Raw genomic sequence first — 16,920 nt, forward strand, 5'->3', positions numbered from 1 at the left:
CGATAGCAAGTCAGTGTCCATGGAGAACAATAACATGTCTTCTCTTTCCCTCTATTGATACAACCCAGAAATCAGGACAGTGATAGGAGATGCAAAGTGTCTCTTGCTATTAGATTCCCTATAGCTACAACTAATACTTCCAAATCCTCAGAAATTTGTTCAGTGCTTCCCTAATGTGAACAAGAGGGAAAGGAAGAGAAAGGAGGAAGATGTTGGGAAGAAAGAAACAAGAAGGAAGAGAGGTCTTTTCAAAGCAACAGAGTACAAAGAGGAAGGTGACTGACTGCTGAAGGGAAGCTACATAATTATGTCTTCAATATCTACATGTTGTTAATAGAAATAGGTTTTGTTTTTGTTTTTTTGTTTTTGTTTTTTTTTTACTTACCCACCAGAAAGTCCATCTCTTCTACATTGTCTCCATAAAGGTGATTCTTGCTAATCCCAATAAACTCATTTGTTGTGGGAAGAGGTATATGGACATGCAAAAAAGAATAAAATAGGAGGAAAGGTCTATCTTTGTTTCTAAAAAGAGAGAAAAAAATGGAGTTTTGCATGAGATTTTAAGAACCAGTTTAACTACATTTTTAGATTAAAATATTGTCATACATTACAAAATGGTGATTAACATTTTTTAAAATTCTCTTATATTCACATCTATTAGATTCTTCTTGCTTTCCCTCTTATAATTACAATAAAGTCCTATATAAAAAATATTGGGGAAAAAACTATTGATCAACATTTATTCCATATAAAACTAAAAAACTTTGGAAAAACCTTCTATTTAAGGATTATAGACAAATATCAATAAAAACCTTTCTACAAATTGTTCTTTTCATGTTGTAGAATATGATGATGGTGGTGATATTAATACAGATTTTAAGCTTTGCAAAGTGATTTGCGTATATTATCTTAATTGAGTCTCACAATAAACTTAAAAGTGCAGACTTGGTGTACAAGGTCACACCACACAGGCAAGATGTGGGAACTATTCCTACTGATTCTCCCTTCTTCCTTCAGAAGGAAAACATAGGCAGTCTACCAAAGATAGGTTGGCACACCTTTCTTGGTATGCCTATGTCTCAGACTATTAAAATAATAATCATCTGAATTTAAGCAAACAGATTAAGGGTTGTGCCCTTAGTCACGTAGATAGAGTTTGAAGGAAGATTGTTATTTCATATTCTCCTGGTCTTAAATGTTAGACTGTTCCCACTATGCCAACTTTCTTCTCTAAAATAATAATCCAGAGATAAAAGTACTTGGGGGGAAATATAAGGGAAAAGGCACTATCAAAGAATTTGTCCTCAATTCCTCCATTAATCAGCCCCTTTCTGAATTCAAACCTGACCTCAAACACTTACTAGTTATGTGAGCCTAAGGCAATCATTTAACCCTTTTGCCTTAGTTTCCTCATTTGTGAAATAAGTAGGAGAAGGAAATTACAAGCTACTCCTTGTCAAGAAAATTCCAAATGGAGTCATGAAGAGTTGGACACAACTGAAATGACTAAACAACAACAATGACTTATATAAACCTACAAGGTAATGATATTCCTATATTGAGGAAAAGCACATGCTCAAAAACTGTAGAAGAAATATGTGAAGTTGGATATGAAGAAATATTGAAATATAATATAGAAAACTAAACACTCGTTAAAAACAATTCCATCTGACATTAAAAACCATTCTATCTGTGTAGCATGTCTGGACTAACACCAATTCAAAATCAGACTTCATGAAATTGCTGCTTATTTTGGTTTGGTTTTCTGAAGTCATGGTAGCTCTATGAAATTTCTGGATGAGAAAAACTTAACTAGATTAAATTGAAACTAAGCTGCTCTTTACTAGAGTTCATGAGTAGTTTTTTTGTTTTTGTTTTTGTTTTTTTTAACCAGCATGACCTTGTTAAGTTAGTTCCTTGTAATTCCTACACAAAAAGAGCAATATTCTTAGTTTGAGTGGAAGAATGACTGCTTCTTTCATCTTTTTTTTTTTTTTTTTTTGAGGGTGATGTGGGATGGGGTGGTATGTGATTGCTCATTTTAGTTTTGCTATTTTGACTTATTGATAATAGTAAACTGTTCCAAAGTGTTAATCTTTCCTTTTCTTTACTTTCTCTTCTTTTTCCTTCGCCAAGAGGCTGTCCTTATACTAGGTTTGAGTTGGGCCCCAAAGTTCTGTTTTGTTTATAAAAATGCATTTTAAATAATGACTAATCACTGGAAGAGATTATATCTGTTTTTAATTTTTCCCAAAGAATTAAAATAACTTTCTGTCAGAAAACTCCTAAGAAAATATTATTATTTTTGTCACTACTAATCAAGAACCTGAAAGATTAGGTATTTTAATGTCAATTAATTTCTGATATTAATTTCTGGAATGGTTTTACCTAATGCTCCTTCTTCCAATTTTTAGTCATTTTTCGATGTTGCCACTATCATGGAACTTTCCCTAAATTACTTCCTCACCCCTTCCCCCACAGAAAAAATGAAATAGAACCAATCCTTTGTATCTTCTGTAGTGCTTATCACAAGGCATTGCATGTTGTTCTTCAGTAACTTGAAGTAACTGTCATAATCATATGTCATAGGGAATGATACCCAACTGCTCATCAGGGACACATGGGTTCATATTTGGCCCTGAATTTCTACTAGTTATGTGACAGTAACAAGTCATTTAACCTTTCTTATCCTCAATTTTCTGATTTATCAAATGGGTATGTTTATAGCACCCCCTCACAAGATTGTTGTGAGATATGTAGAATTCTGTAAACTTAAAAGCATCATATATATGTCAACTTTTATTAATGTGAACACAAGTTGAATGTTAGATCAAAGGATTGGAACTCAAAGATAAATTTTAAATTTAATTAATTATGAAACCAACAAAAAATCCAGTGCCCTTTTTACAGGACCACAGAGCCATTCCACTTTCACAGTCAAGGGAGTCAGTGAATTCAAAGCCAAAGTAAAAATTTCAGTATAGTACAGAATCCAAACTAAAACCTGAGTAAGCACAATACCAAGGAAAAAGGCCTCTTTAAAAAATGCAATTGTTACCTTTTGATAAAAGAGACTGCCTCCTTTAGCATAATTAAACCAGTTCTTTCAGCCTTCATAGGTTGTTCTACAATTTCCTGTTGTCTCATGAGAATGCAAATCCAATTCAGAGAAGTGTTAAAACTGGAAAACCAAGAAAAGGCCAGAAGGATGCCAAATAAAATAATGCAAATAATAAACAACCAGGGGATGGAGACCAAACGAATTAGTTTTCCCACGGTCAGTGTAAGCACAGCAATGATGATTAGCTCCATGCAGAACCAAAGTTTATTTGTTATAGCTAATTCTGTGTCACGAGAAGGATGTGGCCAACAACTCCCAGTGAGTGAATGTGGCATGCCATAGAAATAGTCAAAGCCATAGTGGTTAGGATGACGGCAGAAGTCATTTCGGTATTTACAATTTAAACCTTGATGCCATTTACCTAAAAGTAAAGATAGAAAAGAGAAAATACTATTAAAGGCATTCTTGGTGAATCTTCCTTTTCTTGAAGACAAAATAAGAAAAGAGAAGTCATCAAAGCTATATAATTAGGCATTCAATAGGCAATGAATAAATGTCTATTGAATTGAATATATACAAAAGTCATTTGTCTCCTTAAAAAGCTTTCCTTCAGCAGATTCATTTATTGCATAGTGTTTTGTTTGGGGTTTTGTTTTGTTTTTTTTCTTTTGTCTTTGCTTGTCAGAATGGACACATTTTTGATACACTAATGGATAGAGAACTCAATAGAAGACAAATAGAGTATTTCATAACCCTTCATGTAAATATCAACTTCTTATTAACAATTGTTTAAAATGTTGGTGAAAGGACCACTATATAAACATGAATACCAAAAGAGATTCAGAAGGGAAAAAAAAGGAAAATGACCTAAATATACAAAAATATTCATAGCAGCTCTCTTAGGGCTAAAAGAAATGAAAATTGAGGGGTATAAAAAGTAATAGCAAAGTTGTGGGAAGACCAGCTGTAGACAGACTTTACTACTCTTAGTAGTAGTCCGAAAGACTTATGATGAAAATTCCTATTCATACCCAGAGAAGGAACTGATTATATCTGAATACAGATTGAAGCAGTCTCTATTTTCTATCTCTCTTTCTTTTTATCTTATTTTTTCTTGAGGATTTTTATTTCCATTAGGATGGAAGATCTATATTTTCTTTCACAACTTGACTTTTCTGGAAAAATGTTTTGCATAATTTCATATGTGGTTTCTTAATTATGGATAAGGGTAAGAGAAAGAACCTAGAACTCAAACATTTTAAAAACAAATGTAAAAAATTGTTTGTTTTGAATGTAATTGGGGGAAATATTTTTTTAAAATCTTCAAAACAAACCTTTGGTTGATGACAGCAATTCATATGTTTCAGCAGAATGTGAGTTCTGTGAAGAGAGGTGTAGTTTTCATTTTTCATGTTTATATCACTAGTACCCAATATGTGTTTCACTAAGGATTGTTAATTTGAAATAAGAATCAAGATAGCACATATTTCAAAGGACAATGGATGAATACATGGCTAGGATTAGTAGATTGTAGTATATTTCTTTTTTTATTATTATTTAATAGTTTTTATTTACCAGATATATGCATGGGTAATTTTACAACATTGACAATTGCCAAACCTTTTGTTCTAATTTTTCCCTTCCTTCCCCCCCCCAAGATGGCAGGTTGACCAATACTTGTTAAATATGTTAAAGTATAAATTAAATAAATATATGTATACATGTCCAAACAGTTGTTTTGCTGTACAAAAAGAATCAGACTTTGAAATAGTGTACAATTAGCCTGTGAAGGAAATGCAAATGCAGGTAGACAAAAATAGAGGGATTGGGAATTCTATGTTTGTAGTATATTTCTAATAAAAGTTATATAAATAACATAAATTTATAAAAAATAGTTATATAAATAAAAGTTATAATTGAAGAAAAACATCAGAAATGGAAGTGGTATTATCAAGAAATAATTTTATTTTTATACTAAACTGGATTTATTAACTCATCTATTTGGGAGTGCCCTTCAATTATGCAAATCACAACATATATCTTGTAAGACTCTTGTTCATGTTGTTGAAAACGCTGAAACTAGGAAATCCCTCCAATATATTAAAGGCCTTCTTTTCTTTCTCCACATATTTTGAAGGTTCAAATAGACTGCTCTACTATCTTTTAGCTCTCATCATGTGATCAGCTTATCTTTTCATCCTTTCATATAATTCCTTGATGATGTTCTTTATTTCTATGCTTTTTTAAAAAAAGTTCTTTGTTGGTTATATGTTGATGTCTACTTACACTACCATGCACCTTCTAATTATCCATTTTGTAATGCTCATCTTCAGTTCTTCAGGGGCCATCATGTTTTATATCTAACTGACACATAACAGTACCCATAAAATGGTACTTATTGATAATATTGTGCTTTGTTTTTGTGTGAAACATGAAGCCTGTGAAAGCTTTACAACTTTTTAAAAACAATAAAGGGTATCAATTCAAATATTTGCTGATGTATAGAATAGGAATTCTTCATCTCTTCAGTCTTTTCTATGTTGACATCAAAGCCAAACTCCATTGAGTAATTATAGATATCTTCCTGAAGATTCTACAAAATCTGGTGGTTTGACACAATCAATGAAATTTCAAATGGATACTAATTATATGGAGTATCTTAGCTTACCTTTTGTTTTGGCTTAAATTTGTATGAAATGTACAGAGGATCTTGGGAATATCTCATTATAAAAGTATAGTTGTTTGTACAATTCACAACTTGAAAGAAAATATTTAATCCTAGCCTGGAAGTACTCTGACAGACTTTTATTAATTGGATATGATATTATTCATAGTGGTAGAAAATTCCTAGGACCTTTCTTTCAATCACATTATTTATTCATCATAGAGCTGTTTCAACATAATTTCCCCCATAATCCTTGTGAGATGATTAGAGCAATTTTGTCATCCCCATTTCAAATATTAGAATACAATGAAAGCTGTGGTTGACTGGTCAAAATTATTTACCCAAGCAATAAGGATTTTGCTACTCACAGACATGCATAAGAACAAGAATGGTGGAGAAGTAAATAGAGAACATTCCATAGCTTATTTTTTATTCTGGCTCATATTAATTTGCATGCTAAACCAAAGGATTTGGGGAAAATATCTATCCTGGAGAGGATAGTTATTTGCCTAGATACACAACCCTAAAGAAAATACTTTCTCTAAGCCTAGGAACATTTTCTCAACCTTTTGTTAGCTGGCACATGGTAGTTGTGATCAAAAAGTTATGAGTCTGCTTTTATTTAAGAGAAGTCCTTGTAACTAATTCCTATACTAATAAGTAGACTTGAGCTGAGATAACTAGCAATCCTAAAGAGTTAAGCTAAATAACTGACAGCAGGAAGCAATTCCCAGCAGAAACCATCACAGTGAGACCAATGGGATAATACCTCTGAATACCAATGAAGCAATACTTAACCAAGTTTACATTATCGGCATTCACCAGTAGTCATCACAAGACCAGTAATGGCCAAAGCAATAATATTCTGTATTTAGTATGGAGCAGATTCAGTGAGGGCAATGTGATGACATTACCAGAAGAGTGAGTTTTCATAGTATAAAGATTATACATTATGCCATTCTTTTTAACTATACTATTATAAGCCTTTGTAGTGAAATAGCTTTGTCATCTGACTTACTAGAGGAATTTAAGTATATCAATGAGAATTTATGAGCTATAACTTTCAGTGGATGCAGGGCCAAGTAATAACTTGAACTTGGGGATAATTATTCTGGGGGCCTTTCATGAAAGAAGGGAGTTATAAAAAGATAAACAAAGGCACAGATAACTTCATGGAATTTTCCAAAAATACACAGAACAAGAGGATGAGTTTTAAATAGAATTAAGAGACAACAATTCCAGTTCTTCCTCTGTTCACTTGCTAAATGATAAAAATGTCTTCATTTCTTAGAGAAATATAATGAAATACTGATGCGGGTTGTGATCCCTTTAAGAAACTAGTCCTTTTAGATTGATCTATTCCTTCCTGATTCCCAACTCCTCCTAGCTGATGCATTATCAATTCAAGAAGCTAGGACCTTTGATTCAAAAATCCTGGCCAAAAGCATCCCTTTGAATTCCAATAGAAGATATCCAGGCTCTCACAGCCCCGAATCTCAGCCAACTTGGGCTGTCCCAGCCCCCACTCTAATGATCTACTCAGGTTTCCCAAACCCTACCAAGCAAATTCATGCCCTCACTGAAACCCAGCAAGGAGCCAACTTGGGATTCCACCCACAGGCCCCTTTAGCTAAATCTCTCATTATAAAAGAGCTAAACTGGAGTCCTCTCTTAGCAGGTCCCAAACATGGCAATCTTACACCTGGCATGCCAAGGATCTCTGCCCAGTGGACACTGTTTCCAGTGCCCTCTTATCTCTACCTTCACCTTTTACTAACGATTTTAACCTTACTTCCAAACCCCATAATAAACCTCTTTTATAAATCTAGGTTTTCAGGTCTGTAAACTTCTTTATAGGAGACTCTTGTGCTGCCACTAGACCTCATATAACTCCATACCCTTCTGCCTAACCCAAAGGGATTGCAGGGAAGCTTTATTTGACTCCCTGTACCCCACACCTGCCACTAGACCTCAATTAAACCCTAATTTCATTTGGGTATCCCATATCTAAATCTCATCAATACTAGAAAGACACCATAAGGACCATGTATCCACTCATCCTAATTGTACAAATGAAAAACCTTGAGCCCTAACTGATGAAATGTCTTGCCAAATTCATATAGGTTGGGACTTGAATCTAGATCTCTTGCTTTCCAACTAGTTTTCATTTTCTACTCATCAAAGATTGCTTTGTTATTAAAGATAACAGTTGCTGAGTTGCTCAATATTGGTTTTATTCTTTCCTTTACTATTTTTTAAAATGGAGATTGTATTGTCTTATCTAGCTTGCAAGGATTTTGGTGAGGATTAAATAAGGATAATTAATATGAAAAGGCTATTTAACAAGCGTTATAGAAATGCAAGTTGTGTTTGTACTCGTTCCTATACTTATTCATATATAGATAAATATTAGCTAAGTGAAAGACAAGAGACATAATTATAGATATCTCTCATATCTTATGCATCTATCTAAAGAATATTGGGAAAGGTATAGGGAGGCTGGGAAAGTAGGGAAGAAAGTATATTATCACAACACATTTGGAATGGCTTTCTTTTCTAAAATTCTGTGAATAAGTGTGATATAATAAAAAGTGTAATTTAAGTATCATTTTTCCAGTAATGACCTGTATAAGTTATTAAGTTATTAAGAGTTATTAAGCCTCTCTGAGCTACAATTTCTTTTCCTATAAAATAAAAGAATTTGATTAGCTGACAACTAGAGAACCTCTCAGCTTCAACCCTTCAAGCTTTCATATTTTCATAGAGGTAAAATTTTATTGAAATTTTTTTAAAAACCACTTTTCTTCTATGACAGCATAAGAGAAGTAGAATGGGAAGGACTGGGTGGTTCTGTAAATAAATTAAATACTATATTGGTAAGACAGGTTGTTATATATATGTGTGTGTCTTTGTGTATGATTGTGTGTGTGTGTAAGGGGGAGTAATGATCTTGTCCCAATTCCTGATTCTCAAAATCATGAGGGTAGAGTAAAATCCTTCATCAGGATTTCACTTTGACTCTTGGAGATAGCATAAAGCATCATACCTTGTGTCAATGAAGCACATATGTTGTAGGTGCAGCAGAAAAGAATGAGCAATCAGGTGGAGCTATTGAAATATAAGATTTCTTAAAATAAAAGAGCTTTGATCCTGACTTCAAGACAAGTGATGAATTCAAATGGGCAAAAGGGAGGGCATTTAAGAAGTATAAAAAAGCAGTGTCTGGAGTAAAGAGAAAGCCTCATGGAGACATTTTACTGTAATCTGAGCCAGCATTTGGGTTAATAGGTACATGGTGAGTGTGAGCAGGTTATAACTAGTAGTTACAAAAGAAAATGACAATAAAAGACATTCTCAAAGAAATGGATAAGAGAAAGTGAAAGTGCAATTTTAGTTGCCTGAAGGAAGGGAGAATGTATTCACATTTCTTTGTTTTCTCTGGGCTTAACACTATGCCTGGCATAATTTAAGTGAGAAATAAATGCAATTGACTGACTAGTTATGTGGTAAAAGTGTGGGGATAACTAACTATTGTCAAGCACATCAAACAATCAATCATTAATGAACTTTACTGATATAATCAGATGCCAGGACAAAGTGAGAAATGCCACCAGGACAATGGACAAACTTCTGGAGCAAACTGATGAAAGGTGAAGAACAATGATTGTCCATAGTAGAAAGGCATTAAAGATTTAAGACTTGCATAGTTATAGGGAATATCTACAAAGGCGTGATCTCAATTGTATGTATTTTTAGTATTTCTAATGTTGCACTAAAAGAAAACAAAGAAATTTTTTTAATTTAAACGAAAAGTTAAGTTTAATTTGATTATACATGTCCAAACTACTAGATAAATTGAACAATTTTTTTCCATTTCTCAATTCATTAATGTCAATCAGCCCTTTTAAAATAAATGGTCTTCCTGGTATGCACAGCCTGCTAATAATAAAATCTCCTAGCTTTCATAAAGTTTTTGGAAGAGTGAAAGGACTGGCAAGAAGAAATGGAAAGAAAAACCCAGTTTGAAAAAAAGTGATTTCCACATACCTATTAGTGCTGTGCTGTAACCATGCTTCTTCAGGGTGGCTGCAAAAGTGGTTTCATTCCGAGGGAGCCCTCCACTCACCCCAAGTGAATTAAAGACACTACGGGCACGTGTAACAGCTCTAGAGACCATTCCTAAAATTACAGTGAAAAAAAATCATGGTCAGCCCAGCCATGGACCATGTGACTACAGTTTTTATTAATTTTTAAAACTTTTATCACTGAAAGATCATCACATTTAGTATGTACTCTATCTAATATGTTTTAATTCACACTGGCAGTAGAAGCAATCAATATTTCATGATGCATTTGGATGAGCCAGAAAGTTTTTCCTCACCCTCCATTCCTGCTGCAAATTGCATTCCTTTTCAGTCTAAAGATTTTCTGTTTGTTTTTGTTTATTTTTAATTAAAATTAAATTTTAATTTGTTCATTCGGCTGGGAACTTTCTCTACAAATGCAGATCAGCTAATCTACAATTTGTAGTCTTAAAAGAATTTGAAATGAGAAGTTAATTGCTCAAGATAACACAACCTGTACCTTTAGTGGTGGGAATTGAATCTAGATAATTTTGATTCAGAGACTGGTCTTCCATCAGTTTTTTTTTTTTTTCTAATATAGATGAAGAATATATATCCCTCCAAATCCTAATAGTCCTCATAGTATTAGTGACATGACTAATTAGTGATATTAGTCACATTAGTGACACTAATTAGTGACATTAGTGATAGTGACATATCATTAGTAACAAAGAAGCTTTACTTCTACCAAAAGTTCCATTGCAAGGAGATAGGAAAAATACTGCTCTTAAATATCCTAGATGTTTCTCCACTTTCTCTTTTTACTCCCTAACTCCCTTCCAACTGACTTCATCTCTTCCTTCATCCTTCTTTCTCTTACTTCATTCCTTCTTTCCTCCTTCCCCTTTCTCTCTCCATTTTCCTCTTCCCTCTCTTCCTTTCTTCATTTTGATGAGGTCAGGGTAGTAATTACTTGTTCAAAATAAACATGATAAATTTACAATGACTTTGCCAAAAGGTAGATTTTTTTAGAAGAAGTTACAGATAAAATAAAGGTAAAAGAGGCATCAGGAGTGGTAAATATGAAATAGAGCTGGGAGAGAATATAGTTAGCAAGTAAAAAACAAGTTCTTTGGGAAATCACAATCAGGAAAAAAGAAATACTCTGTGAGGTGGAAGTCACTGACTATCAGTTTAGATCCATAAAGAAGCTTAGCAGACTAACTAGAGTTAGCTAGAAAAAGAAAAAAGACACTGTGTGGAACAGGTCTAGTGCAAGACCCCCTTCCCAATCCAATTAACTAATCAGAGACATTATCCCGTATGAAGAGAAAGCATTTATTTAATCCCTTTAGGGAAAGGCCCAGACACACCTGGGAGCCATCCCATGTTCCTACCATGTGCCCCTGGAACCTGACCTGCTTCTGGCTTGTCCAGCATTTAAAAGCAAAAGACTGGAGCCTTCTCATTGGATAGACTAAAAGGACGCAACCATCCTTGACCAGTGGTCACCAATGCTTGCTGCCTCCCACAGGTCATATCACTTCCTACAACTTCCTGCATCTCCAGGTTCAAAGTTTATCCCTCCAGAGATCAAATGACCTCCCAAGGTCCATTCTGAGAACATGTGACAATACTAAGGAATACTTCATCCATCAGTCCCATTCAACACTATTAGAGGAAAGGCACTATGAGGAGTAAAAGAGTGATTAACCTCATAGTGGGCTTAATCCTGAAAAGAATTTATAAAAAAAAAAAAAAAAAAAAAAAAAAGCTTCATCATAATATTTTATAAGGGAAATACAACCTTGGGGGTTTCTCAGGAAAGCCAAGGAGGTAAAGGCAGGCACTCAGAGGGAAGAATCAAGTTGGAGAAGAAGTGCTCAGAGAGAAGGTTAAAGAAGAGCCAAATGGAACACCTGGCAGACCAGATTCCAAGCCTATCTAAAGATAGGCTAATGGGGGCAGCTAGGTGGCGCAGAGTGGATAGAGCACCAGCCTTGAATTTAGGAGGACCCGAGTTCAAATCAGGTCTCAGACAACTTAACACTTCCTAGTTGTGTGATCCTGGGCAAGTCACTTAACCCCAGCCTCAGAGAAAAAAAAAAAAAAAAAAAGATAGGCTATCTCAAAAGATTGTTTAAAGACGTTGAATGATGGATAATGGAAGCTGACAAAGAGTTACTTTCTCACAATCACTCTATATAAGCAAAATAGTCTAGGAATTGGTTATAGCTAATAATAGCCATTTGAAGTTCTTCCTGACAGGGAAGAGATTAAGTCCACATCACTTCGTTCTTTTATTTCTTCCTCCCACATTTGCCCTCATTCTTTCCTTTGTCCTTTCCCTTCTTTCCTTCCTTCCTCCTTTCTTTTCCTTTCTTTCTTCCTCCCTTGCTTCCTCCCTCCCTCCTTTTCTTTTTTCCTTCTTCTGTCTTAGCTCCCTTCTTTTTTTCCCTTTCTTTTTTCCCTAAGGAAAATTTTGGAGGTTGAACCAGAAATTATTTCATAAGTAAAGGAAGCATTATTTAACAAAGATTGAAAATCAGCAATTTATCTGCAATCTAGAACATTGCCTCAGATATCAGATGATTTGTCCCTGATCACAGAGTTAGGCTATGTCATAGTGATGAGATGGGATTAGCAATTCCTAGTGCAAAATAACATGTGACAAATTCACAATGGCCATTCTCTTTGGCAAAAAGGTAGATAGGTAGATTTATTTAGGGATTTAGGGGAATAGGTCAGAGACAAAATAAAAGGATACAGTAGATACCAGGAATGGTAAATATAAAATAGAGTTGGAAGAGCATATAGTTAGATTAACCAGAGTTAGCTAGAGTAAGGAGAAAGGTGCCATTAGAGGTAAGATATTAAGAGAGAAAGTAAGAAAGTACCTCAGATTGAGTTTAGTTCAGAAAAGAATTTAGCAAAGATCTTCATCTTTTTATGATAAATATAGCCTTGAGGGTTTTCCAGGCATAAAGGCTTGTACTCAAGAGAGAGGGGGATCAAGAAGGAGTAGAAGTGCTAGGTTGCTCAAAAGTGAACATCAAAGAGGAGCCAGATGGAATGCCTGACAGATCAGATCTCAGACCTGTGTAAAGATAGACTAATCAATATCTCAAAAGGCTATTTAAAGATGAACAGAAGTTTGAGGACTATACAACAGAGTTCCATCCTCACAATCACTCTATTCAAACAGGATACTCTGAAAATTTGATAATAATTATTTGGTCTTCTTTCTGACAGGGAAAAGAGTAAGTTTTAGGGTTATATTATTAATAGGTTTATAGATCTAGAATTGGAAGGGAACTCAGAGGTCATCTATTTGAATTGTCTAGCCCTCTCATTTTGAACATGAGTAAACTGAAGCACTGGGAGATTAAATATCTTGCTCATGCTCATGCTGGTAGGAAGTATCAGGTAACATTTGAACCCACATCCTCTAACTATAAAGACAATATTTATTACACATATCAAAAAGATTTTATTGTTCTCTGACTCCAAAGTCTTTTTCTATCTGCTATACTGTGATGCATTTTCCTTTGACTTTCTTGAGTCAATTGCAACTTAACAACAGCATCTCATACTCACTGATTTTATTCTGCTTCTTAGGGAATGGAAGCAGAAATAGCCATTGCTTTACTACATGTCAAGATAGAATAGCTCTCACATTTGGAAAAATATCAAAATATTCCCCTGTAAAGCAAACACACACATACATACACACACACTCATTCATTCACTCAACAACTTTTTGTTTGGTTTTTTTCTTATTTTTGGTTGTGGAGTAGTCCCTATATACCCCAAAATATTTGAGAATTTTCACTAATAGAAGATAAGACCTGGGATTTTAAAGAACTGAAAAAAAGTATTATTTCAAAATAATAATCTCTCCTCCCTATTAATTTAAGCAGCCTAAAGTCTAGGTCTTAACAGCCCTTGGGGGGGAGGGAGGGAGGGAGGATGGACTAGGGTACTGGACATTCTGTCCCCTATTAACACAAATGATAAATTATATGAAGTGTTTATAATGAAGAAATATTCTCTTATTGACATAAAATAGATGAGTAAACTTCAAAATCTAAGAATATTTCTAAATTTAGTGACATTATCTTTCCCATATCTATTTACCTTAATGATTAGGTTGGAACTTCTGGGTCACATGAGGAACTAGATGAATAAATAAATATTTTTTCTAATCTCCATGACTTCTTAAGCCTCTCCAAAACAGAAATTTTACATCACAGATAAGGCAACTTTATCTGTTCCTGGCTTTAGAACCATCTAAATCCAAAAGAAAATTATTTAAAAAAAAAATCTAAAAACCCATGAACTGATGTTCACTTACTCTTCACTCAATCAATACACCTCCTTCAATACACCTCCCTGCTAGTAGGAGAAAAGCTGCACTAGCAGTCCCAAGAAACCCACAGAAAAATCCAGTCCCATACACTAGTCCATCTTTTTTTTTTTTTTTCCCCAGGGGCTGTTAAGTCCCAGAATCCAGGCTGCTAGGACAGATGGCCAGTGCTGTCTCAGTCTTTCAGAATAAAAAGTTTGCTGGAGGTCATGCTGCAAAATACTGAACTTCTTGTTCTGTGGAGGGCAACTTGCTAGCACCACAGTAGAAGCTCTCTGAATTTCAGGTTACAGGCAAGAGAACTAAAAAACAAAGGAAATTGAACTGAACACTTTTGGGTGGGGATGGGAGGGGTGGAACATTCCCAGAAGCCAGAGAGAAAGAAAATGGCAACCATTTCTCATTAACCAGAAGTCACTTGGGGGCAGAAATCCAGTTGTAAAATCTGAACTGCCAAAGTGAGAAAACTCTGAAACACTGAAATTTAACCCCCAAGGAAACCATCATCCAAAAAGAAAGAGTCAGAAAGTACAGAATCCTGGAAAATAGGAGGAAGGAGAAGAGAGAGAGAGACTGAAATCACCAACAATGTAAGAAGAAAAAACTAAAAGAACTTTAATAAATAAATAAATATCTATCTATCTATCTATCTATCTATCTATCTATCTATATATATATATATATATATATATCAACAAGAAAAACAATAACATAAGGAAATATAGCCTCCAGATCTAATAAACAAATACAATAATCTGTGAATAAATATTGTAAAATAAAGGAAAATAATTAATCACTTTATGAGATAGAGGACTCTGTGGAAAGTGAGGAAAACCTAGAATCACAAAACTATTCCTAAATGGTTCAAAAGAGAAATGAAAATTATGAAAGCAAAATTATGAATAGCAGAGCAAAAATATTGAGCAGAAGAGAAAAACTGGAATCTGTGATGGAAAATCTTATCAAAAAATGAAAGAAAAAACAAAGAAAGCAAATATACAGATGTCAAGAATAATCTAGTAGAAGTGATAAATTATAAGTAAGTCAAGAAAAAAAATCACAATAAAAAAATACCAAAATTTCTGGGATGCAGCTAAGACAAGGAAAAAGTTATATCCTTACAAGTACGCATAAACAAAATAGAAAAGGAAAAAAGGAAGGGGGGGAGAAAGAGGATTGATGATTTTGATGGATTTTGGAAATTAGAAAATAAATAAGTTTAATGTGCCATATGCAAAAGAATAAAACTAGAAAAATAGACAAGATTTTTTAAAAAGCCCAAAGCAAAACTAAAAGGTAATTCTTTGAAAAAATCTAGTAAAATTAATAAACTTAATTAATCTGATTAAAAACATCAGAGCAGAAAATAAAATGAAAAAAATGGCAAAATCAGAAGAAAAAAATGATTAAATAGAACATATGCATAGTTTTATGCAAAGAAAATTGAAAAAACAAGAGAAATAAAGGAATGCCTTCAAAAATATAAAATATACCAATTATTACTAAATCAGATAGAGATTTTACATAATTCAGTCTCATAAAAGAACTAGATCTAGCCAAAAAGAAACTGCTAGAGAAAAAAAAAACTTTCTGTTCCTGTTTCAACAGAAAAATTCTATTAAAAAATTTTAAAAACAATTAGTAATCATGTTTTACAAATTATTTTGAAGACTTGAGAAAGTATTCTATAAAAATCTTTTTGAGACAAATGTAATCTTAAAACATAAACTAGAGAATGATAAACTTATTTAATATCATACAAAAACCTATCAAACCAAAAACAAATATAGTATGAAATAGACAAACACAACAATTTTCTTTTAATAAATATGGGAGTGAAGCAAGGATGCTTCATGTGATACTAGAAACAAATAGCAACAATAATTCAACAAAAGAAAGACATTAAAATTATAAAGATATACAAAGAGAAGTTAAAACTACCCCATATTTCCTGATGATATGATGGTTTGCTTGGAAAATCCTATATAATGAACAAAAACAATAATTGAGACAATTGGTAGCTTCCACAAATTACAAGCTACAAAATAAATCCTTAAAAGTCAACATCATTTTTATGTAATAAAAACAAAACACAAAAATCAATAACAGAAATGGAAATCCCATTATAATACAAAATGCATGAAATATCTCAGGATCAAAGGTACTTATATAGATTTAATTACAAAATGCTCCTTAAAAAATAACTTGGAAGCAGGGGTGGAGCCAAGATGGCAGAGAAGTCACATGTGACTTTCTGAGCCTCTCTCATGCCCTCACGACCAATTATTAAATTCAGCTTCAAAAATGGTGTTTGACTGGTAAAATTCATGAAGATTGGAAGTGCAACAACTTACCAGCCAAAGACAATCTGGAAGATTGCCAGAAAAGGTTTCTCCTGAGCAGCAGGAACAAAACAGCACAAATAGGGATAGAACTAGAGGCCAGCATATTGAGCAGACCGGGAAGGGGTGGCCTCCATGGTTAGAAATTTTACAGAGATGAATTTTCCATAGGCTGACTGCTCTGCCTTCATTGAAAAGCAGTAGACCAGCAGAGAAAGGTACAGCAGAGAGTACTTTAAAAAAAGCCAGAACCTAACAAGATCTGGCTATACCCACCTGAAATCAGAAGTGACTCAGCACAGACCACAGCACAGTTGTACAGCTGCATTCTGCAGCACAGGCTGGAGAAGTGACAAATCTGCAAAGAAGGGGGTCACAGCCCAGGGCAGCCTCTAATCTGCACAGTAGGGGGTTCGTCCTGG

General features: G+C 34.0%; 1 protein-coding gene across 1 annotated transcript in view; it reads right to left on the bottom strand.

The window, feature by feature from the left end:
• The window catches only part of LOC141559446 (arylsulfatase F-like), a 49,060-nt gene that overhangs the window by 16,291 nt on the left and 15,849 nt on the right, over positions 1-16,920 (bottom strand). The window contains exons 3-5 of the mRNA XM_074297317.1: positions 9,774-9,905; positions 3,059-3,482; positions 386-522 (exon numbers count right to left, since the gene is read on the bottom strand). Of these exons, the coding sequence (XP_074153418.1) occupies positions 386-522; positions 3,059-3,482; positions 9,774-9,905 (693 nt within the window). The remainder of the gene's footprint in view (positions 1-385; positions 523-3,058; positions 3,483-9,773; positions 9,906-16,920) is intronic.

This window comes from Sminthopsis crassicaudata, chromosome 3 (genome assembly GCF_048593235.1).
Source record: "Sminthopsis crassicaudata isolate SCR6 chromosome 3, ASM4859323v1, whole genome shotgun sequence".
Lineage (NCBI taxonomy): Eukaryota > Metazoa > Chordata > Mammalia > Dasyuromorphia > Dasyuridae > Sminthopsis > Sminthopsis crassicaudata.